Source organism: Sceloporus occidentalis, unplaced genomic scaffold, assembly GCF_023333645.1.
Source record: "Sceloporus occidentalis isolate IW3139 unplaced genomic scaffold, rSceOcc1.0.p SCAF_1, whole genome shotgun sequence".
Classification (NCBI taxonomy): domain Eukaryota; kingdom Metazoa; phylum Chordata; class Lepidosauria; order Squamata; family Phrynosomatidae; genus Sceloporus; species Sceloporus occidentalis.
The window spans coordinates 213,840,553-213,866,080 of NW_028316981.1; the positions used below are offsets into that span (position 1 = coordinate 213,840,553).

General features: G+C 39.3%; 1 protein-coding gene and 1 long non-coding RNA gene across 9 annotated transcripts in view; both read left to right on the forward strand.

Annotated features, from left to right (window-relative positions):
* The window catches only part of LOC149323358 (malignant fibrous histiocytoma-amplified sequence 1 homolog), a 63,368-nt gene extending 48,035 nt beyond the window's left edge, over positions 1-15,333 (forward strand). The window contains exons 2-5 of one of the 8 annotated variants that reach the window (XM_089488827.1): positions 1,775-2,058; positions 6,015-6,423; positions 11,778-14,903; positions 15,052-15,333. In XM_089488827.1, the coding sequence (XP_089344953.1) occupies positions 1,775-1,905 (131 nt within the window). In that variant the 3' untranslated portion in view covers positions 1,906-2,058; positions 6,015-6,423; positions 11,778-14,903; positions 15,052-15,333. Of the gene's footprint in view, positions 1-1,774; positions 2,059-6,014; positions 6,424-11,777 lie in introns of those variants that run through there. The other 7 variants (XM_089488829.1, XM_089488825.1, XM_089488828.1 and 4 more) reach the window with 7 other exon arrangements.
* Positions 15,334-19,355: 4,022 nt separating this feature from the next.
* On the forward strand, positions 19,356-25,439 carry LOC149323359 (uncharacterized). Its single transcript, XR_016280124.1, has 4 exons — positions 19,356-19,712; positions 20,555-20,606; positions 23,479-23,554; positions 24,023-25,439. It is a non-coding gene; the product is annotated as an uncharacterized LOC149323359 (long non-coding RNA).
* Positions 25,440-25,528: the final 89 nt, after the last annotated feature.

The following is a 25,528-nucleotide window of genomic DNA, read 5'->3' on the forward strand; positions in this document are numbered from 1 at the left end:
TGTTTCGGATGAGGTTTGAAGTTATCAAACATTTAAATGAATTATGAGTCACAATTAGACGCTTACTGGAATAAAAATTCTTCATCAGAATTCACCTTCTCTGTGAAGGGTTTTGACATTACAAATACTGTACAACCTTATCACTCTTGTGATACATTTACAGATTACTTCTATGTATCTTTGGATATCATGGTATCTCCCTTTTTTCTTTCCGTTTCTCTGTGATAGTGAAATTTAACCCTGAGGTAGGGATCTATCTACTTTACTGTTTCTTTTACTCTAGTATCACACTGTAGTAACAACAAACAAACAAACTTTTAAAAGATACAGCGGTAACCAATTAAAAATGTAGGCTGAAAAGAAAGATTAGCTTCCTGGGAGGAATCATTAATTTTTTTATCCCTAGAAAATTTTAAGAGATTGTTTAATCTGAATTTTGATAATCTTGGAGAGCCTCTCATCCTCCACAGCTGCATCCCCACTACAAAGATAACCCGATTTGGTACCACTTTACCTGCCATTGCTCAGTGCTATGGGATTCTGGGAATTCTGGCACTTAAAAGTGTTAAACCAGGATATCTCTGCAGTGGATGCAATCCACAGCTCCCTGAACTATTAAGTACAGCCGGCCCTCCATACCCATGGATTCTTTATTCATGGATCCAAGCATCCACAGCTTGAAAATATTTTTAAAGATTCCCCAAAGTCAAGCTTGATTTTGCCATTTTACACAAGGGACACCATTTTACTATGCCATTGTATTTAATGGGACTTGAGGATCCACAGATTTTGGGGTCCTGGAACCAAACTTGAGTGAATAGCATGATCCCACTGTACAAGAGAAATTGGGGTCAGGGGATAAATCCTGGTAATGCTGGTTGATCCCAGGTCATTTTCTGGTGGACCTCCTAGTATTTGTGCTTGCTTGCATTTTTACAAAGAATGTTGGACTGGGAAGTTCTTTATTGGATCTAGCAGGGTACTAAACAGGAGTGCAAACAAACTTACTATGGTTTTAACTATTAAGAGATCCTGAGTGTGTATCTAGACATGACTAAAAATATGCGTGTTCGTTGTCTTTCCAGTTCTGTTATTAACAGCTGTAATTCTCATTTCTACAAGCCTTTGTTGAAAGGTCTCTATGATAAATCTCCAGGCCCATCTGCCCTGACTCCTAATGGCAGTCTCCCCCTCCCGTGTTGCCCATCAGACATTTTCTCATTAGACTTTGGGAGCACAAATATTAATGTGCAGTATTTAGAAAAAAACATCTCTATTTTGTCTGAGTGATGCAGATGATGGGAGGAAGAAAGCAAATGTCACATATTCAGGGTGATCACATGTCCTCCTTTTCCAGGACATGCCCTACGTTTCAGCCTTCTGTCCTGGAAGAATTCAGAAATGTCCTCCATTTTGAGCATGACTGAGGAGCATGAGTTTATATGAGTGTTTTTAGCTTTTATTTAGTAGCATCCTACTTTTTTCTTTAATTCATTTTTTGGTGCCTTGTCCTCCTTTGCAGGTAGGTCACCCTGCACATATTAGCTTTTGTCGAATAGAGTTTATAATCTTTCCACCATGCTTCTCAAGATGAAAATAGTGTTGGGTGACAATTTTCTCTTTACATTATGTCTGTGTAGATGGTTAATATGTTGTGGTTTTTCCCTATCGAACTGGAAAAACATATCTTCCTTGCAAATCAAGACCTGAAGCTGAATGTGCCATTGTCATCTTAACACCTTGTTTTCTCTTCTCTTTTTCCTGTTCATCCCAGGAGAATTGCTGAGCCAGCCCAGGCCAGAAGGAGTGACTGAGATCATCTGCCCAAAGAATGGGAATGAGCGAGTAAATGTGGCTTTAGTTTATCCCCCTACGCCAACCGTGATCAGCCCTTGTTCCAAGTGACCTCCGGAAGACTCCTGCCTTTGCTTTGCCACCAGGACACACCAAACACCCCCTAATCAAATAAGCCCTTGCTCAGCATTTTTGGAGATGGTGCAGCAGAGAAATGGTTCTGATGATTTGAGGGACCTGGACTTCACAGCTTGGGAAAGAAAGGTATGGTGAGGTCGTTTCCTCTGAATGCTGAATGTTTGCATATTCTGGAACTGTTGTGTTATGTTGAGTTCTATGACAAAGCTAAGTTGAGAGCCAGCTTATGTTTATGAGGGCTGCAGATTTTCCTTGGTGGAATTTACACCGTAAAAGTCCTGCATGCAGGTGGACTACTTCAGCCTCCCTTAATGATATCTCTGTGTTTGGCAGATTTGCAGATGCTTTGAAATCCATCTGTATTTCATATTCTGGGCACACATTTATTGAGAGTGCAAGAGTAAGACATACCTTAGTGGTGAACAATTCATAGTTACTAATACATGGTTCTGTTTGGCACACTTTCTTGAAGTGCCACAGAAAGCACATCCCACACTAATGTGTGCATGAAGAAACCATAAACAAAATGGGTATCCCACTGAAAAAAAAATTGTAATAAGAAACCACAACACTGAGAACATATATTCTGAAGCAAATTTACTCATGTTTGCTTTAGCTACGTATTTTTACTATAAGTGTTCATTTATGATGAAGACTTTTGAAGCCAAGCATTGACTGATGAAATAAAACATTTCCCCCAGTCATTTGTCAGTATCAACATTAGTTCTGCTAATGACCACTGTTTTGGAGGCACTGGCCCCTAAAACTGTCTTACCGTATATACTTGACTATATGTCAAAACATTTATGCTAAAAACCTGAGCCCAGAATTCAGAGTCGGCTTGTACAAGGGTCAATACGGTAATAGTGCTGAGAAAGTTCCGCCCAAGACACTATTTGCCTTACCTCGGCAGCTGCTGCTCAGCCAAGAAGAGTTTGTGAGGTCCTCCTTTCTCTGGGAAGATGGAAACAGCCCTGATTGCTTTTGCAAGGCGCTCATGTGTGTGTGTTGTCTCCCTCTTTCCCAGAGAGGGAAAGAGTCCCCATTTCTTTTTGCAAGGTGTGTATGTCTCCTTTTCCCAGGGAGGAGGGAAAAACCCCTGATGGCTCTTGCAAGGGGTGTGTTCTTCCTTTTTCCCAGGGAGGGAAAGAGTCCCCATTGCTTTTTGCAAGGGGTGTGTGTGCATGTCTCGCTTTTCCCCAGGGAACAGGAAAAGAGCCCCATTGCTTTTTGCAAGGAGTGTGTGCGCATGTCTCCCTTTTCCCCAGGGATAAGGGAAAGAGCCCCATTGCTTTCCCCCCCTCCTCTCTGGAAAAGGAGAAAGAAGGAGACATGTGCGCCTTGCAAAAAGCAATCAGGGTTCTTTCCATGCTCTCTGGTAAAGAGAGGAAGGCATATATTATTATTATTATTATTATTATTATTATTATTTATTCATACACACACACACACACACCTTGCAAAAAAAATCAATCAGGGTTCTTTCTCTGCTCCCTGGTAAAGAGAGGAAGGCATATATTATTATTATTATTGTTGTTATTATTATTATTATTATTTATTCATATATACACACACACTCCTTGCAAAAAGCAATCAATCAGGGTTCTTTCTCTGCTCCCTGGTAAAGAGAGGAAGGCATATATTATTATTATTATTATTGTTGTTGTTGTTGTTATTATTATTATTATTATTTATTCATATATACACACACACACACTCCTTGCAAAAAACAATCAATCAGGGTTCTTTCCCTTCTCCCTGGTAAAGAGAGGAAGGCATATATTATTATTGTTGTTATTATTATTATTATTATTATTATTATTATTATTATTTATTCATATATACACACACACACTCCTTGCAAAAAGCAATCAATCAGGGTTCTTTCTCTGCTCCCTGGTAAAGAGGAAGGCATACAGACATGCACATGCCTCACAAAAGGCAATTGGGGCTGTTCCCCTGCTCCCTGGGAAAGGAGGGAAAGAGCCCTGATTGCTTTTTTTTTTTTACAAGGAGAGAGAGAGAATGTGTGTATGTCTCTATCTTTCCCAGGGAGGAGGGAAACTGCCCTGATAGTATTTTGCAAGGAGAGCATGTGTGCATGTGGGGGGCTTTGTCATTTACATCCTCTATTATATGCCCCTAAGTTGTACCCCCGACTTATCCATGGGTCATATCAAAATCCAAAATTTTGTCCCCCAAACCTGCCCTCGACTTATACACGGGGTTGACTTACACATGAGTATATACGGTAATAAAATATCAGTGAATAAATAAGCAACATCATGTTGCTTCGAGTTATGTTGACCCCATAAATGAGAGACCTCCAAGTCCCCTATCATCAGCAGACCTGCTCAGATCTTGCAGGCTCAGGGCTGTGGCTTTCTTGTTTGAGTCTATCCATCTGGACAGTCCTCCTTTTACTACTGCTTTTTGTCTTACCAAGTTTGCCTTTTCTAGTGAATCATGTCTTTCGTGATACTGCCAAAATGTAACAGCCTTGGTTTTGTCATTTTGGCTTCTAGAGGACAGACTTTATTTGTTCTAGGACCCATTTATTTGTCTTTTTAGTAGTCCATGTTATCCCCAACAGTCTTCTCCATCACCACATCTCAAATGAGTTGATATTCTTTCTGTCAGCTTTCTTCACCATCTGTCTCTCACAGAAATACATAGTGATGGGGAATACAATGGTATGGACAATCTTAACTTTAGTATTCAGTTATATATCTTTGCACTTTAGGATTTTGTCTAGTTCTTTCATAGATGCCCTTCCAAGTCTAGTCTGCTTCCGATTTCGTGACCACTGTCTCCATTCTAATTAATGACTGAGCCAAGATATGGAAAATCTTGAACTATTTCAATGTCTACATTACATTTATGTAAACATGTAGTTATTATTTTTATTTTCTTAATGTTTACCAGTAAGCCTACCTCAACATTCACTTACTTAGACTTTCTTCAGTAATTGTTCCAAGTCTTTGCAATTTTCTGCTAGCAATATAGTATCATCTGCATATCTTAAATTGTTGATATTCCTTCTTTTCATGACCTATGCAGTCAAAGGCCTTGCTATAATCTATAAGGTACAGGCAATTTTCTTTTGGAATTCCATGGTGTGTTCCTTAATCCAATGTATGTTTTCAGTGTGATCTGTGTACCTCTTCCTTTCCTGAACCCAGCTTGAACATCTGATATTTCTTGTTCCATAGCTGATAGAAGTATTTGCTGTAGAATTTTTGAGCATGACTTCTTTCATGGGAAATTAATGCAATGGTTCTGTTGTTACTGCAGTTTTTATGTCTCCTTTTTGAGGGACTGGAATATATATTGAGTATTTCCAATCTCTGGGCCATTGTTTCGTTTTCCATATTTGTTGACAGATTTTAATTAAAACTAGTGTGGATTCTCTGTTTCTGTAGATGGCAGCAATTCTGTTGGTATACCATCTGTTACTGGTGATTTATTCTTCTCAAGTGTTCTGAGTGCATCTTTTACTTTCACTTTATAATATTGGAAGTTCATCTTCATGCAGTTTTCAAATGAAATGTTCTTCCTTTCATCTCTTTTATATAGTTGTTCCATGTAACATCTTAATTTGATTATCAATGGTTACATCATTAGCTCATTATTATTTATTGATTATTATTTATTATTAATGATTCCAGTGACCAACTAGTAAGTATTGTTCAGTATTTTTGAGTTTTTGATAAATATAGTAAAAAAAAATTCCCCCTAGACTACTCCGAGTGAGATTCAGGGGCAATAGTTCTGTTGGTTGCCTTTACCACAGTATAGACTGTATATTTGTGAGATATGGGAAGTGACCAGCACCATCATGCGCTGCATGAAAGTTTCCCCGACTAAAATGTTGGTCCCTGTTTGAAACTAGATGTTTAATGTAATGGTTACTGTCTGCTTTGTATTCTTAAGGTTAATAAACATGCTTATTATGTCAAGGTGTCCTTAACTCTGCTTAGAAAATGTTCTTGTTTTTTTTAGCACTGGTTAAATAATGTATATTTAGAATTGTAACCATTGTGATCCTGGAGGCTTCTGTTCTGTGTTCTTTTAACATACAGATTAATGGGAGCAGATGTGCAGAAGGCTGGGCTCAAGTCTGCAGTCTGCCCAAATTGATCCTTACCACAGCTGGGGTTCAGCATGTGTTCCTAAGAACTCTCTGCACTGGCTCTTTGAAGCAGTAAACACAGCAAAGCATCCCCATTTTGAACGTGTGCACTTGAACTTATATACACTACAATCTGAAGGCTCTGGATGTTTTAAAGTACTTCACAAGTACCCAAACAAGAGTGTTGTTGGCTCACAGCAATGCACTGAGACTGAGAACTCCCTGGATCTATATGGTGCACTTATTTGGACCCATTAATGAATGTAAGATTTTTCTCACTATGGTCACCATTCAGATGTACCTGAAGAATATTTGCTGAAAAGGAACTGTTGATAATTCAGTGGGCAGTTCCCATGGAGGTATGTTTTGAATGCATCACTATATTTCTCAGGGTCTGCTTCAGGGTTTTTTAGACCACTATATTGACCCTCTTCTGCAGACAGGAGACAGGGATGTAGCCAAGGGGGGGTTCTTGGGGTCCGGACCCCCCCCCCCCTTCCGTTAGAAAAATGAATGGTGCATGCTGCTGCGCCGCCGCACCCAAGCCCCAATATAATGGTGGCACTTAGTTTGGACCCCCCCCCCTTCCTAAAATCCTGGCTACGTCCCTTCAGGAGACATACCCAAAGAGCATGTAAGCCATTACCTTTGTTGATTTTTAGTCTTTTAGTCAGTCCTTGGAGCTCCTGTGGGTTCTAGCCCATGTGCCCAACCTTTGATAGGTGCTGATACCAGCTATGGTGTGTTTACCACAGTGGCAAGAGATGTAAAGAAATGTTGCATAGAGCTGATTCAGGCATGTATGTTTATCACCATGAGATTGTCTTGCCTGCATCAATAGCTTGGACCGCAGGTAGAACTTCTCATGTTGGCCAATGTTTTTGTTTAGAGCAAAGGGTCCATTTGTGATTTTTGCTGAAATATCAAGACACTAATTTTCAAATTACTACTGTCAGAAAGAGAAATGGACAAGAGGGGAAATCCTTACTGTGTAAGGAAATAGCTCACATGAATTACAATCAGATGTCAACTAATTCTGCTTACCTATCTAGTTTTGATGGTAGGTTATTTTTTTCTGTAAACATAGATGTGGATTCTGTTTCAGTTTAGGTATTAGAAACATTTGTTAAGTACAGATATAAGTGAATCTCTTTTTGTCCTGGAGAAGTATTTAAATGTAACTTTTTAAGTCACAGTTTAGTGGAAGCGTGTGTGTGTATATATGAAGTGGTTGATGATTTGGGAAGAAAATCTTACTTAATAAACTGATACTTACTGTCATTTCAATGAAATATAGAAAATATGGGATGCCATTGTCTGTAGAAGAACATCTGTGTGGTTACTCTGATTGTGTACACATAGAAAAATGATAAAATAATATCTGTATAGTCTACCCTTCTTCCACTTTTAAAAAAGTAACAACATGGCTTATAAAAAATACAGAAGCACAATCAGCTAAATTAAATTCATTGCATAGCCAACACAGTCATAACCGAGCAGCAGTAAAATTAATAGCAAAATAAATTATATAATAGCAATTAAGCAGGTATGCCTTTTGTAGGAGGGAACCATGTAAGAAACTCACCAAATAAAAAGAGAATCCTGTTCCTGAGAGAAACTGGCCTCATCACTAAGGGAAATGGTATTCAGAATGGGGCTTCCTAGATGAGCTTAAAAGTTTTAATTACTAACTTTATTTATAGCCCGCTTTTTTCTACCAGTACCAGGTGGCTTAGAACATTAAAATAAATACAGTGTAAACAAAAACATACATAAGATTATCATTGCAATGTATTTTACAGTATATTAAAACAAATTTAAAGCATATCTTAAAAATAAGAGCAGATTTTAAAGTGGAAACGTCAGTTCTTAAAATCATATTGAAATAATAATAATAATAATAATAATAATAATAATAATAATAATAAACAGAGTATTTGCCTGCCAATGGCAGGACAGCAAGGAAGGAGCCATTTTAGTCTCCTAGAACTTAGAAGCAGCCACCAAGAAGTCCCTCCTTCTCATTCCTGCCAGATATGGCTCTGAGAGTGGTGGGAAATGAAGGAAGGGTCTCTCTCAAAGATCTCAAATGCTTGGGACCAGAAGTGCTTTGGATTTCAGTTTTTGGGGAATTTTGGAATGTTTGCAGATACATAATGAGATATCTTAACTTCATTTATGCTTCATATACACCTTAGCCCAAATATAATTTTATAAATAATATTTTTAATAATTTTGTGTGTGAAACAAATTTGTGTACACTGGACCATTAGAAAGCAAAGGTGTCGCTGTCTCAGCCACCCATGTGGACAATTTTGGATTTTGCAATATTTTGGATTTTGGAATTCTGGATAAGGAATACTCAACCTGTACTATTGTTCCCATGGTTCAAAGCATTTTGTCAAATAAAACATTTAATTAAAATCAAATTAATATCATACATATCCTTAAAACCCAAAAGTAGCATTAAAACAGCTAGAGATAGCCAACCTAATGAGAAGTGAAAGAAGCGTTTCTTCTTACTGCTCCAAAAAGCCACCAAAAAGAGGAGCTTCTCTGAACCTCTTCAGGAAAAACTTTGGTATTTTGGAAGGAATCACACTGTAAGTCAGCTTTCTGCACATCTTCCTCTACCTCTTGTGAGGAATAAAGAAGGAACAAACAGCTGGTACTCCTGCTCAGAGACCACGGTTGGTGAGTGAGGATATATGAAGCTGATAGTACAGACAGAATTAAATCTCCCAGGATTGCTGGGACAGGAATATATATCCCAAGAGATTTTGTTTCCATGACCTCTTCATAGACTTCCAGAAAGCAGCATAACTTGCAGCTACCATTAATATTCAATGTCATTTGTGCACGGCATTGTGAATACTGGGACCATTTAGATAGATCTGTGCTGCTTTTGCCACCACCCTAGAGTCTCGTGGGCTTGTTAGAATTGGACAGTGTGGAGGTGAGAAGGAGCCTTAATAGGTATGCACAACCAACATACAGAGTTTCAGATTCAACATGTCGAAGAGATTTCATCAATGAATGCCAGGAGGCAAGATGAGATAAGATCTTGGATATTACCCAACAGTTGTCTGGGTTCAATTTCTTCTGAAACAAATACGCTTGCAAATATACAGTCAGCCCTCCTTATCCACAGATGTTTTATTCATGGATTCAACCATCCACGGCTTGAAAATCTTTTTAAAACATATAAATTCCAGTACACAAACCTTGGCTTTGCCATTTTATTTAAGGGACACCATTTTATTATGCCATTGTACTTAATGGGACTTGAGCATCCACGGATTTTGGTATCCACAGGGGATCCTGGAACCAAACCCCAGCGGTTGCCCACTGTGTGTGCAAACACCTGCATGTGTGGTATTGTCCCCTCCACAAAGGTAGCCTAAGAAGGGGATGGTAGCAAAATAAGCTGTGTTGAATCAGTCTAAGGGTCCATTTAGCCTGGTGTCCCTGTTTCCAACAGGAAGTTTAATAGGTGAAGCTTCAAATGAAAAGCAGCTGGCTGGGAGGTGCTAAGCTCTCTCTTCTCCAGTGCCATTATTTTCTCATGAGGATGCTTGGCATGTAAAAGTGGCAGAGATGCTGTAGTGCAAAGTGTAACTTAAACATCATAACTCCCCCCCCCCCCCCGACTCACTTTGTGGCTGTAGCTGCCTCCTCAACAGCCACTCAGTAGCTGGTGCAGAGAAGGGGGATAAGATTCTGGCTGGAATCTTGGTTTAATTCAGTGGCATAGCCTTGTTAGTCTGGAAAATCAGGGCCTGCCTAAGGGGTTGCGGGACACCGGTGTTTTCCTAGCCGGATCAGGGCCGCAGCAACTGCACACCACAGTCCCAATCTGGCGTTTGCGCCCTGGAAAGGGCACCATAGCCACTGGCACCATTGCTTTTCAGCTCTCCTTTGCCACACTGTAGGTACACACTGTGCCAAGGGAGTCCGTGATGCCTCCGGCTGTGTGGTAGGGCCCCCAGCGTCACGTCAGCATGGAAGTGGAGTCGGGATACACAACTTGCAGTCACCCCGCCCTCACTCTGCCCTGATTCCAGTGTTTATTGCTGGTCTGTACAGCCTTACAGTCTGCAAAGGGATCTTCTAGCACCTTTGAGACTAACTGAAACAGAAGCTGGTAGCACAAATGCTGGAAATGGGTGGTTGGGCTGGAGAAGCTGAGTAAATCCTAGCATACCAGAGTTATAATACCACAAAATCTGGCTAAGAAGGCCTGGATCAGGGATCAGCTGGATATTGATTATAAGCTCCTTAAAGTTCCTTGAGCTCCATTTGGGAAAGGAAAATAGTTGTTCTGGTCTAGTTGCTTGATACGCAGGAAAGGTTCTTCTGTAGTATCCCCTCTTTCCTTGTCTTCCTCTTGCTTTGAGTAAGGGTTGGCCATCTTTCACAGAGTTCTAGGGAACAAATGATGGCCCACTCTCCCCTCTGTTCTTTTTGTTGTTACTTTGCTTAGTTCTTCAGGCTCCTTGTGTCCATTGTTGGTTTCTCTAGGAGAATGCTTGAATCGGTTGCAGTGATGGCTCAGCTCTAATGAGACTGCTGAACTGTGTGGAAATCCAGGAAATGTTGGTCACCAAGAAAGTATGTGCAAGAGGAGACACTAGACTGGATGCTGTCTGCTCTTTCCAGTCAGTTAAGGCCATGGAGATTCCAGGCCTGGCAGACAGTGCAGTGCTAGTTGCTAGCAGCTTGTGGGAGTCACCATCCCAACTGTTACTCAGTTACAACTGGAAGAAGAGTGTACAAAGACAGTGACCAGCAATAAAAGTAGACAGTAGTCCTTTTCTAGTTTCATTCACAGTTAGGTTATGGTTGTAACTGTCATATGAGGGGATGGGGAAGCTATTCTTAGGGAAGTCTTGATTGTTCTCCTCTTCTCACACTCACACTTCATACATGTTCCCACAGTGCCTGCTTGGGTATTTGTACTGGGTATCTCAGGACTTCTTGGAAAGCCAACCAGTAGCTCAGGCAATGGCACAAGGTTGTTATGTCTAATATCCATTCTTTCTTCCAGGTTTGTGACAAAAGACACCCAAAAGAAATATCTGTTAAACCAATTTAAAGTAACCTGTAAACAAAATACAATTTGAAGTTGAAGGCTTTCATGGCCGGCCTCCATAGTTTTTTGTGGGGGGTTTTTGGGCTATGTGGCCATGTTCTAGAAGATGCTGGCGAAACGTCAGGTATAAATTCTTATAGAACATGGCCACATAGCCTGAAAAACCCACAAAAAATACAATTTAGTCAACATCATTAAAATCTTTTGTGAGAAACGTTGAAATGTTTCTCAAATGTACTCATACTTGGACTTCACTGACTTTTTAGTGAGCACCTCCAAAGCTAGAAATTTGCAAGACCCCAGCCTTGCAAATTTTACTACTACCATTACTCCTTTGCCTGTTCACAAACATCCACTGAAGGGCCAGAAGACTCGGTTTGCAAATACTTCCATTTCTGCTCATCTGGAGTGCATTTATACTCTCTATAGATGACTAGGCAGAGGGCTATCTTTCCAATCAGTGAAATGTATTAAGCCTTAAGCCTCCTTATGTATGGACTATTGGAGCAGAAAGTGAAAATTTTTGCTCTTCAAAAGCGGCACTCTGCTCATGGTAATGTTGATTGGAAAATGTTTACGGTTTGCTTCTTGTATATAAATCTCCTTTTGTTCTTTCTTTAGTTTTCGCATAGGAAGAAACGAAAAATTCTGTGGCTGTGATGTGCTGTGCAAAAGGAAGCAGAATCAAAACTGGAAAATACCTCTTCTGAAGGACACTTTCCCAGGAACTGAACATATAACTGAAACCCCAAACTGACCTGGTTTTGAAAGTAATATATTAACTTGCAGATGAAAGATGGACGAAAGGATTCATTGCCTGACCCCTCAGCCTCGGGATCATTCTCTAGCAAAGAGCTGCTTGCCAACAGAATGGGCTGAAAAGCTTCTCAGGGATTATGTTTAGTGTGCAGTTTAAAAGCCACAACTGCAGTTTAATGACAGCAATATCGGGGGCACTCCATTTCCAAGTCTGTCAGATATGAAAGGGGGATCACTGCTGAAGTTCACTGCTGTTCAGTAATTTGTGTTTTTTTAAAAGGAAAAAAAAGTTAATATTTATTTTTGTAAGTTTTTAATTACCTATGCAGTTTAGATTTAAGTTGACACTGGGTGCAAAGTTCTGCATGGGTCCAGGTGGCTTGATGGTTTTGTCATCAAAATAATGCATGTATGTGTCCTCACTTGTTAAACGCTTGTCACGTGTACACACCAAATATATACTTCAGTTTCACGATGCAGTTTCATAGTAAAAACCACCAAAAATACAAGCATATTGGAATTCATTTGCTTTCTCACAGTTGTAGGACTTAGGAAAAAAACATTTTTTGAGGATGAGCAAAAGCAGCTTAAGTCAAAAACTAGTTTATGGTATATATTTATATGTTTGGATGGCAGTAAAGTAAGCTAGGAATTGTTTATTGCTAAACAACACTACGGCTGCATTCACACTGCAGAAATAATCCAGTTTGACACCACTTTCACTGGCTTGGCTCAGTGCTGTGGAATTCTGTGAATTGTAGTTTTGTGAGACAGTCTTCTCTGTCAGAGAACTCTGGTGTCTCAACAAACTACAATTCCCAGAATTCCATAGCATTGACCCAAGGCGTTTAAAATTGTTGGGATATAGCAACTTCGCATGATGAGACTTTCTAGTAATGCATGTCTATGGTATTTTATTACTTACTAACAAGCCCTCCTCATTGCCCCTCCTCATTTTCCTGTTTACCCATGAGCACACCTAACCTTTTGTCCCTGAAGGAGAAGAAGGATGAGTCGCCATTACTACTTACTTACCTACTAATCCCCTTGCCTTTGTCCGGAGCTGATGGATGCATGCTAAGGGAGCATCTTTCCTAAGATGCATGCAGACTACTTTTTCTACCTCATACTTCTTGCAGCATGAAGCTAGACCTGTGTATCTCTTCATACACATGATTTTGTAAATAAACTTGTTTATTTTTTTCACTTTTAACCAAGTGACTGTGTTTTTATTGGGGACATGTGGGTGGGAGAGAAGTGGAGCTAGTTGAGTTTCTTTTTCCTGCTTGCCTCATATTCCGCTGTGTGAACTCTGCTAGTGAGATTAAACAATCTTGCTTGCTTTCCTGAGTTTCTAACGCACCTCAAGAAAGTACTACATTTCCCAACAAAAATGGTGTCAAACTGGATTATTTCTGCAGTGCGGATACAGCCCCATTCTCTTAGGAAAAAGAAAGGGATTCAATAGAACAGGGGAGACCATGGGGACAGATAACCCATCAATACTCCAGGAGTAGCAGAATTAATTTTGGTAAAACCTGAGTCTAGAGAGCACACTTCAACTTTTGGTGGTAATATATCACAGCTATTGGCCTTTCTTGGTAGAGAACTCTAAGCCCTTTCACACTACACAACGATAGCAATGTGATTTACTTTCAACTGCCATGAATGTGTCCTGGGATTGCTAGTTTTGTGAGGCACTATCAGACCTTTGACTGAAAATGCCTCTCACTAAATTGCAAATTCGAGATTCCATAGGAAGGAAACTCTGCATAAAAGAGGGATCATAATGCTATAACTGTGTGGTTTGAAAGAGCAACCCCACGTTTAAGTTCAGTGTATTAAAATTAAATGTTAAAAACAAGCATGTAAGTTCAGCTCTTGTGACTGATTTTTACTTTCCTGGTTCCATGTGGGGGTTTTTTCTCCCTTGGTTATCAAACATATCAATTTCTTAATATCCTTGGGAAGGTAATAGGATGCAAGCTCTGTTGAACACTGCAGCTTGGTTTCAAAAGAATAAATTAGTTAAACCCCATTTTAAAAATGTAATTTTAGCAGGATACTTGTCACCAGTCAGTGGTTGCTGCTTTGACAATAAATTCTACTCACATGGTTAGGACAGATTGTGTGTGAATACATGCTACAACTGCAAGATTGGGCAGGTGTAATTGTGTATCATTCTTTACAGCACAATCTGCCCTAAACTGCATAAATAGTAGTTTATAATATTGCAGGAATCGTTTAGAATCAGCTGCATTTTAAGGTGTAATTTAAAGATGATGTGAGGGTCAGAGGAAAATTTTGACAATGATTCAATTTTATATTTGTAGATCATAAAGAGGATGGAAAGGTGGGACATGCATCAACAAGCATTGTGTCTGGTGTCATGAATGGATTTCTGATTTCTAATTTCAGTGACTTCTGTATGTATGGGTATGCATGTGTATTTTGAAGGCCATGGTGTTTTCTCTAGAGTAGTCCAATGGACAACTCTCTGTACAGAACATTTAGTTGGGGGCTTAACAGCAACTCTCTGTATGATAGGTCTTGTTGGCAAACTCTGATCTAGAGTGGATTCAGTTGGAATAATGCCAGTGAGGAATTAACTGTTTTGCTTACACTCCTGATGGTTCAGAAAAGTTCACAAGTCAATTTTGACATTACTTAAAAATAAAATAGTTTCAAGGTATTGTTTAAGTTTGCCTTAAACAAGATTCAGTAAGAGTTGATCGTACTGTGGTAAAAGTGCCAAAACAGTAACGCTAACAAGTGGTGGTTACAGGATTTAAATACTGATTAAAGATGGGATGTTTAATTGCATCCCATCTTCGATGCCACTTTCCATGTAGCACTGGATTATGTATGGAGGAATTCTATTGACTTCAGTTTCCCTTTAAAAAAACCAAAATGAAAAATTTGGTACAATCTATGAGAGTGGCAAAGTGATTGGAAATTGACCCTTCCCTGCTGTCAGCCTAGAGACAGGTGGGTTTTTGTTCTCATTTCTATTATCAGGCTGTTAACTAAAAATGCTCAGCATCACTGTACGTACAGACTGAGGGCAAATGATTGTTTTAGTTATGCTGTGTTTTTTTAAAAAACAAAAAAAAACAAATCCTCATTTGCTGTGCAGGACATCTCAGTGCAGAGACTGGCAGACCTGAGCTGGCACTGCATCTTGAGAGGACCCAATTGTGAGAAACATAAGTGGAAGATTTCTACTAGTTTGTCCAAGAAGAGCTGAGATTTTGCTGTGGGAAGCACAAGAATCGTACTAGACATTCCTCTTAATTGCTGGAGACTTGCCCTTGGAATCAATCAATCATGTTTTCTGTTCCTAGGTTCTGTGACAGGAAAAGCTGTTTCCTGGAAGTATATCACAGTGCTGCTAAAATAAATGTGTGTTGTCTTTTAATTCCTCAAAAGGGTCCACTTCACTTTGACTCATCTTGGTGATTCACTCCTGGAAGGACGAGAAAAAGGGGTGTTATAACATGGAAGAGATTTTTATTCAGCAGAGAGCAGTGGGGGCACTATATTTAATGACTATCTGTTGCTTCTCCATAATACAGCACAGGCAATTTTTTCTTTACAAAAAGTAAAATAAATAAAAAAAATATCACCCAGACAATACATTGAGAATAAAAGTCATCTTAAACTTAAGTCATTTATGGTTATTCATTTACGTCTTAACTGCATGTGTTGTTTTTTCCCCAAATGCTGTTCTTGTTGAAAAGAACCCAGAAAAGAAAGCTAGTTTAAGTGTAGTGCCTAGATGGATGAGTTACATATCAATAAGTCCCCAGGTTGGATGTCACTTCTGCCACGAGTTTCATCCAAGCTTTTCCTTCTCAGCTTCCTTACCACCACCACCATTTGCAATATGGACTGATAAACCTGCTGGTTATTTAACACATAACAAGGATAATATGTGTGTGTGTGTATGTAATATGTTTGATGCTCATATATCTATTTGTTGTTGTATGTCTTCAAGTCGTTTCTAACATACAGCAATCCTATGGTGAAGCTAGAGAGCCAGTGTGATATAGCAGTGTGAGCATTGAACTATAACTCTGGAAAACTGGATTCGAATCCCCTTTTGGAAAGCATCATGAGATGAAGCCTTAGGGTCTCCATAAGTGGGAAACAACTTGAAGGTACAAAACAACAAAGGCGAACCTGCCGTAGGCTTCAAGTTGTTTCTGACTTATGGAGACCCTAAGGCAGACCTGCACAACTGGGCAGTAGGTAGGGGCCAAAATTAAAATAGGTTGAACTTTTTTGGGCCACACATCAGTTTTAATTAAATATTAATAAATTAATAATAAATACTATTAATATTAATTCCATCCTCTCCGCTCCTCTGCCTGGCCGTCTTCTCAGGAGAAAGCAAGCAGAAGAGATGCCTTGAGGGGTGAACATTTGCCCCTCTTCTTCCTCTGATGCCTGGCCTCAGGAAAAAAGCCAGAGGAGCCTTGCAGGGTGAGTGTTTGCCCTTCTCTACATAGCCCTCTCCTCAGTAGGAGGCTGAGCGGCTGAGGAGCCTTGAAGTTGTTGCAGATCCTTGTGGGCCACCCAAAATCCTTCGGTGGGCTAGATGTAGCCCCTGGGCCTTATGTTGTGCAGGCCTGCCCAAAGGCAACCCTGTCATGGGGTTTTCTTGGCAAGTTTCTACAGAGGGGGTTTGCCATTGTTATCACTTGCTCAGTGTCACTCAGTGGATTTCTATGACTGAGCTGGAATTCACACCCTGGTAATTTCTCATGTAATTTGAGAAATGCTACGTTTCCTTCAGTAGCATTTTTGCAACTCTACTGTTCATGTACTGCTTCCACAAAAAGCCTGTGTGATGATTTCCCTAGAAGAAAGAATTTGTATCAGGTGTGAAATCTTGGCGTTCCAACTAAATGCAAGAAGATATAACAAGCCCTCCTACTTTGATCATGTCTTTTAGGAAATGTTTGCATACCTTTGCCAGAAAATTAGAATCTAAGAATACCTGAGAGTCAGTGTGGTGTAGCCGAGTGTTGGACTATGACTCTGGAGACCAGAGTTCAAATGCCTATTTGGCCATGAAAACCCACTGGCTGACCTTAGGCAAGTCATATTCTCTCAACCTCAGAGGGTGGCAAAGGCAAAGCCCCTCTGCACAAACTTACCAAGAAAGCCATGTGATAGGTTTGCCTTAGGGTTGCCATAAATCAAAAAACTTGAAGGCACACAACAACAAAGTGGAAGCATGTTTTAACCATCTGGAGAACAAAACCTACAGGGAGCAAAGCATTCCCTTCATTAAAGGAAAAGAGGAAGCAGCTTTCACCAAGTGCCTGAAAAGGAAATACCAATCTGGGACAGATCTGTTAGAGAGAAAGCAACGCATGGAAAAATTCAAGAAGAGAATAAAAGAGCCAAATTTGTGAAGCTAATGAAGGAAGTTGGATTAGCAGAGTAAACTCAAAAAGCTGAGTGAATGCAGTGGGGAAAGGCAACGGAAAGCACAGAGCTCAGTGGTGACAAGCTGTTCTAGGCTTGGGTAAAATTGCAGGGAAGAAAGGATGGGATAATGAGAAATTCTCTTATCCCTAAAATGTAGAGAGATCTTGTAGCACCTTTGAGACTAACTGAAACAAAGAAATTGGCAGCATGAGCTTTCACAGACTTCAGTCTACTTCCTCAGAGAGGGCTATATTCAAAGATATAGCCATGTTAGTCTGTAGAATCAGTATGCAGAGAGATCTTGTAGCTCTTTTGAGGAGAGACACAAAATCGTTGCTGCTGAAGATGCTATTACTCTAAATAACTGCATTTTTATGTAACTGTCAGTCTACAAGATCTCTCTACATACTGATTCTACAGACTAACACGGCTATATCTTTGAATTATTCCTAAAATGTTATCCCTCCAACAGTCCTGTTGGGTGGGCAGGTATTTTAACTCCTAGATTACAGATGGAGATTAGTGTTGCTGAGATTTGCCAAAGGCTACCTGAGACTTCAATGACAGAGGCAGGTGTAAAAGTGGAAATGTCATGATTTATAATTCAGTATCTTGGCCACAGTGCCAAACAAACTGATGGGAAGAACCTAGGCTGGTTCTGAATAAGGAAGAAATTGGTCATTTCTGTGCACATCCATTTTGTTCCTAACTTCAGCTACATTATTATTATTATTATTATTATTATTATTATTATTAACCTTTATTTATAAAGTTCTGTAAATTTATTTATTTATAAAGCTACATCTTCCATAGGGACTTTTTCAGAACAGGTAATCTACCCTGTTACAAGAAAGCCATAATAGAGGTGTTCACCATTACGGCAAATTTTCATAGCATCAGGAAATTCTGGAAGGATGTCTATGGGAATCCTGGAAAAACTACTAAACAACTAACATTCTAACTACTATGCCATGTTGGCTCTCTTGGTGTATGTCCTCAAACCTTTTGTTTCCTTCTTTTGTTTCGCTTCCCCCTTCTCTCAGGTACTTACTCTTTTTGTTTCTTGTGTGTGGGAGAGCATCCATGGGGCTCCAACCCAATAATGGATGCTAGCTCACATACACACATACCCTCCTTAATACAAATACAAAATATTCCTACAGTTTGGAGGGCTAGGTTGTGATGGTGGCCAAGGCTGTACATTATAGGGACTGTAGCAGCTGCACCCAGTCCTGGACCTGTCAGATCCATGATGACACATGCCTTCATTACAATCCATTTGGATTACTAACACACAATGGGTAAGTTAGGCAAAGCTGCCTTCTATCATCCTACTTATTCAACCTGTATGCAAGGCAGGCTTAGACTCAGAGAAAGGAGTGAAAACAGGAGAAAGAAACATTAATAACCAAAGATACACAGATGACACAATACAGTAAGCTCTTTGTATTTAAATCCCCCCAAAATCCCCAAAAAGCGGAATCGTTTTCAGACTCATTGGGGGCATTGAGCATTAATGTGAAAGTAACCCGCACATAAAGTGGACAAAATCAGCCACTGACCTAGAATGTTGCTGTAAAGGGAGATGAGATTTGCTGTCTAATACCAGTGCATCATGCCACTAAGGAATACAACATATTTTAATAATACAATAAAATGGCGAGGGGTGGTAAATGAGCTTGCCTATAGCTGTTGCTGTGTATACCATTATCACTTTCCACCTACATTGTGGTGGAAAGAATGTGTTTTATGTCCTGTTCCCATTTCATAATCAAAAGTCGATGCTCCGACACATGAGCCATTCAGAGGAGTTTCATTCTCCTCCTGGTGAGCTGCTACTATGGATGACCTTACACAGAAGCCAAAAGCCAAAGAAGCCAAAAGAACTATGACTCTTGTAGGGTGTCTTTTCTTGAAGCTAACAGCTTATAAATAAAACCCTGGCTTTCCTTCCAAACTGCGGAGTTTTGAAGAGTAATATTACGCAGATTTACAGTTCCCTGGTAGCTAAAGCTTTTTCAAATGAAATATGAGTCAATCAGGCATTGAATCCATGGCTACCACAACAAACAAGACTACAGACATTCAGTGGGGCCAGAAGAAAGTGAATGTCTGCACAGTAACTCCATACATTCACTAAGAACATATGGTGAAAAGCCCCAAGATGTTTGGGGTGTATAAATTTAGCTGATACACTCCTTTTTTTTTACCATTTCTAATTGAGAAAGCTATGCCAATTTCGTCAGGAGCTCAAGGGCATACTGGATATGGAGTTGACACATCTATACAATGGCTTCCTAAAGGAGGAAAGAAGCTTTACTTAACACAGTCTTTCAGAGTGAATTCCTATCTCCAGAGGTAAGTGGTTTGTTTGTGTTGGAAATCTTTAGCACCCGACATAAATTATGTCTGTCTAAAAGGCACCATTACATTATTTTTCTTCACAACAGAGTCTGGCCCCTTTTACACTTTCTGATCCTTTCAGTTGCCAATGCTGCCCTTTATGGAATCGTGGGATTTCTAGTTTGCTTAGACATTAAAGTGGTATCAAAGTGCAAGGTTAGAAAGGATCCCTAGTCACTTACAAAGTACAGTGGGCCCTTGGTATCCATTGGGGTTTGGTTCCAGGACCTTCTGTGGACACCAAATTCTGTGGATGCTCAAATCCCATTAAATATAATGAGATAGCAAAATGGTTTCCCTTATATAAAAGGGCAAAATCAAAATTTGCCTATGGGGATTTGAATATTTTTAAAATATTTTCAAGCTGTGGATGCTTGAATCTGTGGATATAAAATCTGTGGATAAGGAGGGCTGACTGTACATACTTCTGAACACCGTCGAGGATCAGACAACCCCTCCCTTCAGGCTCAATATCTAAAAGATATGATACAAAAGGAAAAAGCAGAGGGACAAGGAAAGCAAGTAAATTCAGGGACGAACTCTTGAAGTTACACAATCTCAGTTTTTCATAATCTCATCTAATTGAAACAGGTGGGCCTTTTTTATTGTACCCAACTAGATACACACACACACTCTCCAAAGCTCTGAAAACTCTGGCTAATGGCAAAGGTATGAATGCACTTCCCTTCATCTCTGAAGATACCAATAGAATGTACAGAACATTGCTGGGAAAACAAGCATTAATTACATTAATGGTCTGACTTTAAATCTACATTATGTATTCACTTTCTATGCAGATATCTATACTGCCACTCTGACGCTGAAAACAGATTTGATAAACACTCGGAAGTAAGTCGCACTTTTTGCAAAGAAAAATGGTTGAAGTCTCACATTTTCTGAAACGTTTTGCATATGCATGCACTAAGGGGTAAATGGATTGAGAAATGGAAGAAGGGATGCATTATCATTTTTAAAACTCAGTACTCAGTGTATTTATGTTTGTCCCCAGTGGCAATACGGAAGTGGTTCCCAAACTTTTCTATGTCCCACACCCCTAGGAAAAGTTGGATTCATGTTTGCACCCAGTACAAAAGTAATATCCCATTTGAAGATGAAGAAATCTAATTTCTAATTTTCTAAAGAAAAATTGCCCTTGGTATTCACTGAGGTTTGGTTCTAGGATTCCTGTGGATACCAAAATCCGTGGATGCTCAAATCCCATTAAATACAATGGTATAGTAAAATATATCCCTTATATAGCCTTATATTTTATATCTGTTATATAAAATGATAAAATAAAGGGTTGATTTCTTTAATTTATATATTTTTAAAAATATTTTCAAGCCATGGATATTTGAACCTGTGAATAAAGAACCCGTGGATATGGAGGGTGGACTGTTCTGTGAGTAAAGAATTTGAACTTTAAAAAATAAGCCTTTAACTCAGTGGATAAAATCCAAATCTATATTGAACAATTAAGATTCAAATTTATTCAGAAAAAAATATTAACAACAAAATTAATCCCAATTGTGAATATAAAATCAATCACTGTTTTGCTCCTGCTTCTCATTCCTGATTTTGTCAAAATGTAAACTTTCTTGCTGACTGTGATCCACAGGTCTGCCTATGAATTCAGGCAATTCCAAGATTTTGTCTTGACTGTCAAAAGTGAACTGAATCTAGATTCATATAAGTTGCATCCCCTTAAATTCCATCTCGCAACCCTACAAAAAGCGGAATAATGTAAGCAACAGAAAATTTCAAGAGAAAGGCTTTCTCTCATACAGTATCTACACAAATTAGACTTTTTGCTTTTCCCAGCCATTTTGCCCATCTGAACATTTTATCCTTGTTAACTGGGCACAGCTTTTCATTAATCTAATCAAGCAATTTGAACATATAACTGGCTGCATTTCAACATAAAGAAACACAAGAACTGCGAAAACATTCACTTTTTGAGTAGAAGCAATGGTGAATGCCAACTTGGCGTAGTAGTTTGAGTGTTGAGCTCTGGCTCTGGAGACCAGGGTTCAACTCCCAACTCGGCTATGAAATCCACTGGGTAATCTTGGGCTAGTCACACTCTCTCAGCCTCAGGAGAAGGCAATGGCAAACCTCCTCTGAACAAATCATGCCAAGAAAACACCATGATAGTGTTGCCATAAGTCAGAAATGACTTGAAGGCGCAAAACAAGTGCACTAGTACACACTGCCTGGCCATTTTTGAATAGATAAATAAAAAAATGCAAGTTTTGCTTCTTGTGATGTCTGAACCTGACAACAACTCCCACACATTTCCTCACCAAAAAGCCTGAAAAAGGGACTACAGACCAACCTTGGAGTTTTTCTCTGGCTTGTTTGAAGGAAAGCTTGCTTCTCTTCAAACAAACCAAAGCGGTTCCAGGTTTGGATAAGATCATTCATAAATTCCACAGCTTGTCCAGCGATTCTTACTCCTAATTTGCATCATGCAAGTTTGTCATATTTGATAAGCCAGGATTCCCACACTTCCCAAGCTTATTGTCATATCCAAATGCACCCACCGTAAACCTGTTATAGGTTTTTCTCTAACCGGGCTTTTTGGTGCTGTACTAATTTATTACTTACATAACCCACTACAAATTATGAGTGGAAATAATATTTAAAAATATTCAGAAAATGGGTGGAAAACATGTTTTTCAAGTGTTGAAGAGCTTTCATGAGAAGATTCCTGGACCGATTAGAATCTGCACAGTTCAGGACTTATTCTTTGCAAAATTAACATGTGGTTGTTTTGCATACAAAGCATCACCATTTTCTGTGCAGAAAATGTTGTTGCCTGCATAGAAAGCATGGTACTTGGGGATGGGCCCGAACAGACAAGACAAAATAAAGCTGCTTCAGGTCACTTTGGAGGTATGCTGTTTAAATGATGCATACATCATAAGAAGCTAGAAGCTGCACCAAAGCTGCACTCCAGTCCTTAGGACTGGAGCATGGCTTTGGTGCAGCTTCTGGCCTCTTAGGACACATACATCATTTAAACAGCACACTTCCAAAGTGGCCCAAAGCAGCTTTATTTTGGCCTGTCTGTTTGGGCCCATCCCCAAGTACCATGCTTTCTATGCAGGCAACAACATTTTATACTGTATAAAATTCAAACATGGTTGATTTGCCACAGGAAACAGAATATTCTGCACTTAAAACAGTATTTCTGTTTTCTGTGCAGAAAAGCTGTTTCTTACCCAGAAAATGCTGTTTTCTGCTTTCTTGGAGAAGAAAATTAGTGAAGAACTACTTCCCTGCTACAAGTGATGTGGTACACAGAATTTAAGTTCTTTATTACACTCCCTGTTCCTAACTGCTTTTTCTTTATTATTAAACTGTATGGCATTATTTAAAAAGGCATTTTTAAAAAAGGTTCATTTCTACCAGCTCCCTTGATGCAACAGCTCCACCAGCAACTGGTTTCCTTCCACACATAATTCAAAATGTTGGTTATGACCTACAAATCCCTACATAGAAGGTGCTCTACTCTTCATTGTTTTCTTTTTAATGGTCATGCTTTTAACTGCTTACTAGTTTATATTTTTAATTTTTGTGTGACGTGATTTTTTAGCTATATCAACTTTAACTTTTGTTAAGTCACCTTGAGTTTTGGATTGTGAAAAAGGCAAGTTATAAATAACATAATAAATATAAAAATATTGATGACCCCTATTATTTCCATGTCTTCTTTAAGGGTTGTGTGCATAAATCTACAAAGCCAGGTCTTGTCCACGGTGAAACTCTTCCTTCCAAGAAAATATTTAAAGCAGGTGAGCAGTATTAATATAGCAAACAAAATAAATCCACCTACATCATCCATTTTTGGAAATCACTACAAAATGGCGCCATGATATTCATGCTGAGTCCCACAAAACCTCGTAGGCAAAAAATACAACAAATATTGTATACCCATAAGCATTCTGAAATTAAATATTTTAGAAACATGCATTCTCTTTTTTTTTTCTTTTCCATTTAACCAGAATAAGCCACAGCAACGCATGACTGGGTACAGCTAATAATTGTGTGTGTGTGTGTGTGTGTGTGATGAAAAGGGTAGTCTTTTTTTTCTAAACAGGCAATGCAACTTTTGGATTTATACCAGACAAGTTTTTTCACTGTCTCAGAAGGGCATGTGTACTGAGGTTTTGATGATATGCAATTTTTTAAAAACATCAGTGGAATAAAGGACAGTGGAGACTATAAAACCAAATAACCAAGTTATTTAATCTGTTTAACAGATGAAAAGCCAGTGCTGAACAGTCAACCAGAAAGTACACCACCTCCAACTGGTTCAACAGTTCCGGCTACAGACAGTGCACCACTTACCAGCAAAAAGGCTGCAGACAAAACCAGCAAACACAAACCTAGATCCTCACTTTGCATTCTTCTATAAATGTTCTTATGGGAAACCAAGCATTAGAACTTTGCAACCAGTCAACAATATATCTAAAAGTTGCTTTCATGGAAGTGTTCTGTTCACCAAAGTGGTGCCATCATGAAGAGCAGTCACTGACAGACTTTTTCTGCATGACTTGGGATGCCATCAAAGCATCCCTAGACACTTTCCCAGGAACTCATCACTTGAAAAGTTTCCCCCCTTTGGTGAACTGAAAAGCAGCAGATGTCCATCCTCCAGCTACTTTGCACCCTGGCTTTTCTATCTTCAGCATCTAATAGCAGAGGTTAGACCTCTGTTGGCTTCTAGCCACCCAAGCAGGGGAGATAGAGAGGAAAGTAAAAGCTATCACAGTTGGTCCTCTGTATCCATGGATTTATTCATGGATTCAAGTATCCACAGCTTGAAAATATTTTTAAAAATTATACATTCCAAGATGCAAAGCTTGATTTTGCCATTTTATTCAAGGGACACCATTTTACTCTGATATTGTATCTAATAGGACTTAAACATCCATGGATTTTGGTTTCCACGGGGGATCCTGGAACCAAACCCCAGTGGATACCAAGGGACCACTGTATTTGGAAAACTTGGAGGCTGATGGAAATGGGGAGCAACTGAGAATGACCTAAGAGAAAGTGATGAAGTTATCTACAGAGGAAGACAGGAAACAATACAGATTCCTTTTTGACAATCCGCTCTTTCAATGTTATTAAATTATTACCCCACTCGTTTATTTGATGTATGGACTGGTATTTCAACAAATACAAATATGAATACCTGTACAGTGCTGTATTATAAACACACAAATGACTGCTGCAGTCTACAGAACACAGACTGAATGAAAAGATGGGGCTTTGCATGCTGTTTTTGCAACTACAGTGGGCCCTTGATATCTTCTGGGGTTTAGTTCCAGGACCCCTCCCTGAAATGGATACCAAAATCCATGGATGCTCAAGTCCCATTAAATACACTGGCAAAGAAAGGGTGTCCCTTATAATAAATGGCACAATAAAGGTTTGCTTTTGGAAATTTATGGATTTTTTGAATATTTTCAAGCCATGGATGGTTGAACCCATCGATAACAAAATCCACAGACATGGCCAGCTGTATACACTGCTCTCTCTCCCCTCCCCCAACTCAGTGACATTTTTTATTCAGTCTGTACTATATACTGTAGAAGTTGTTTATGGTGTCATTGTGTATTTACAATACAGCACTGTAAATGTATTCATACTACTATTTGTACTTGCACAGTAATATAATATACAGTAATATGGGTTCTGCAATTCAATGATTTCCACTTTTTGATAGTGCTCTGGTCCCTAAACTGTTGAATGAATGTGGG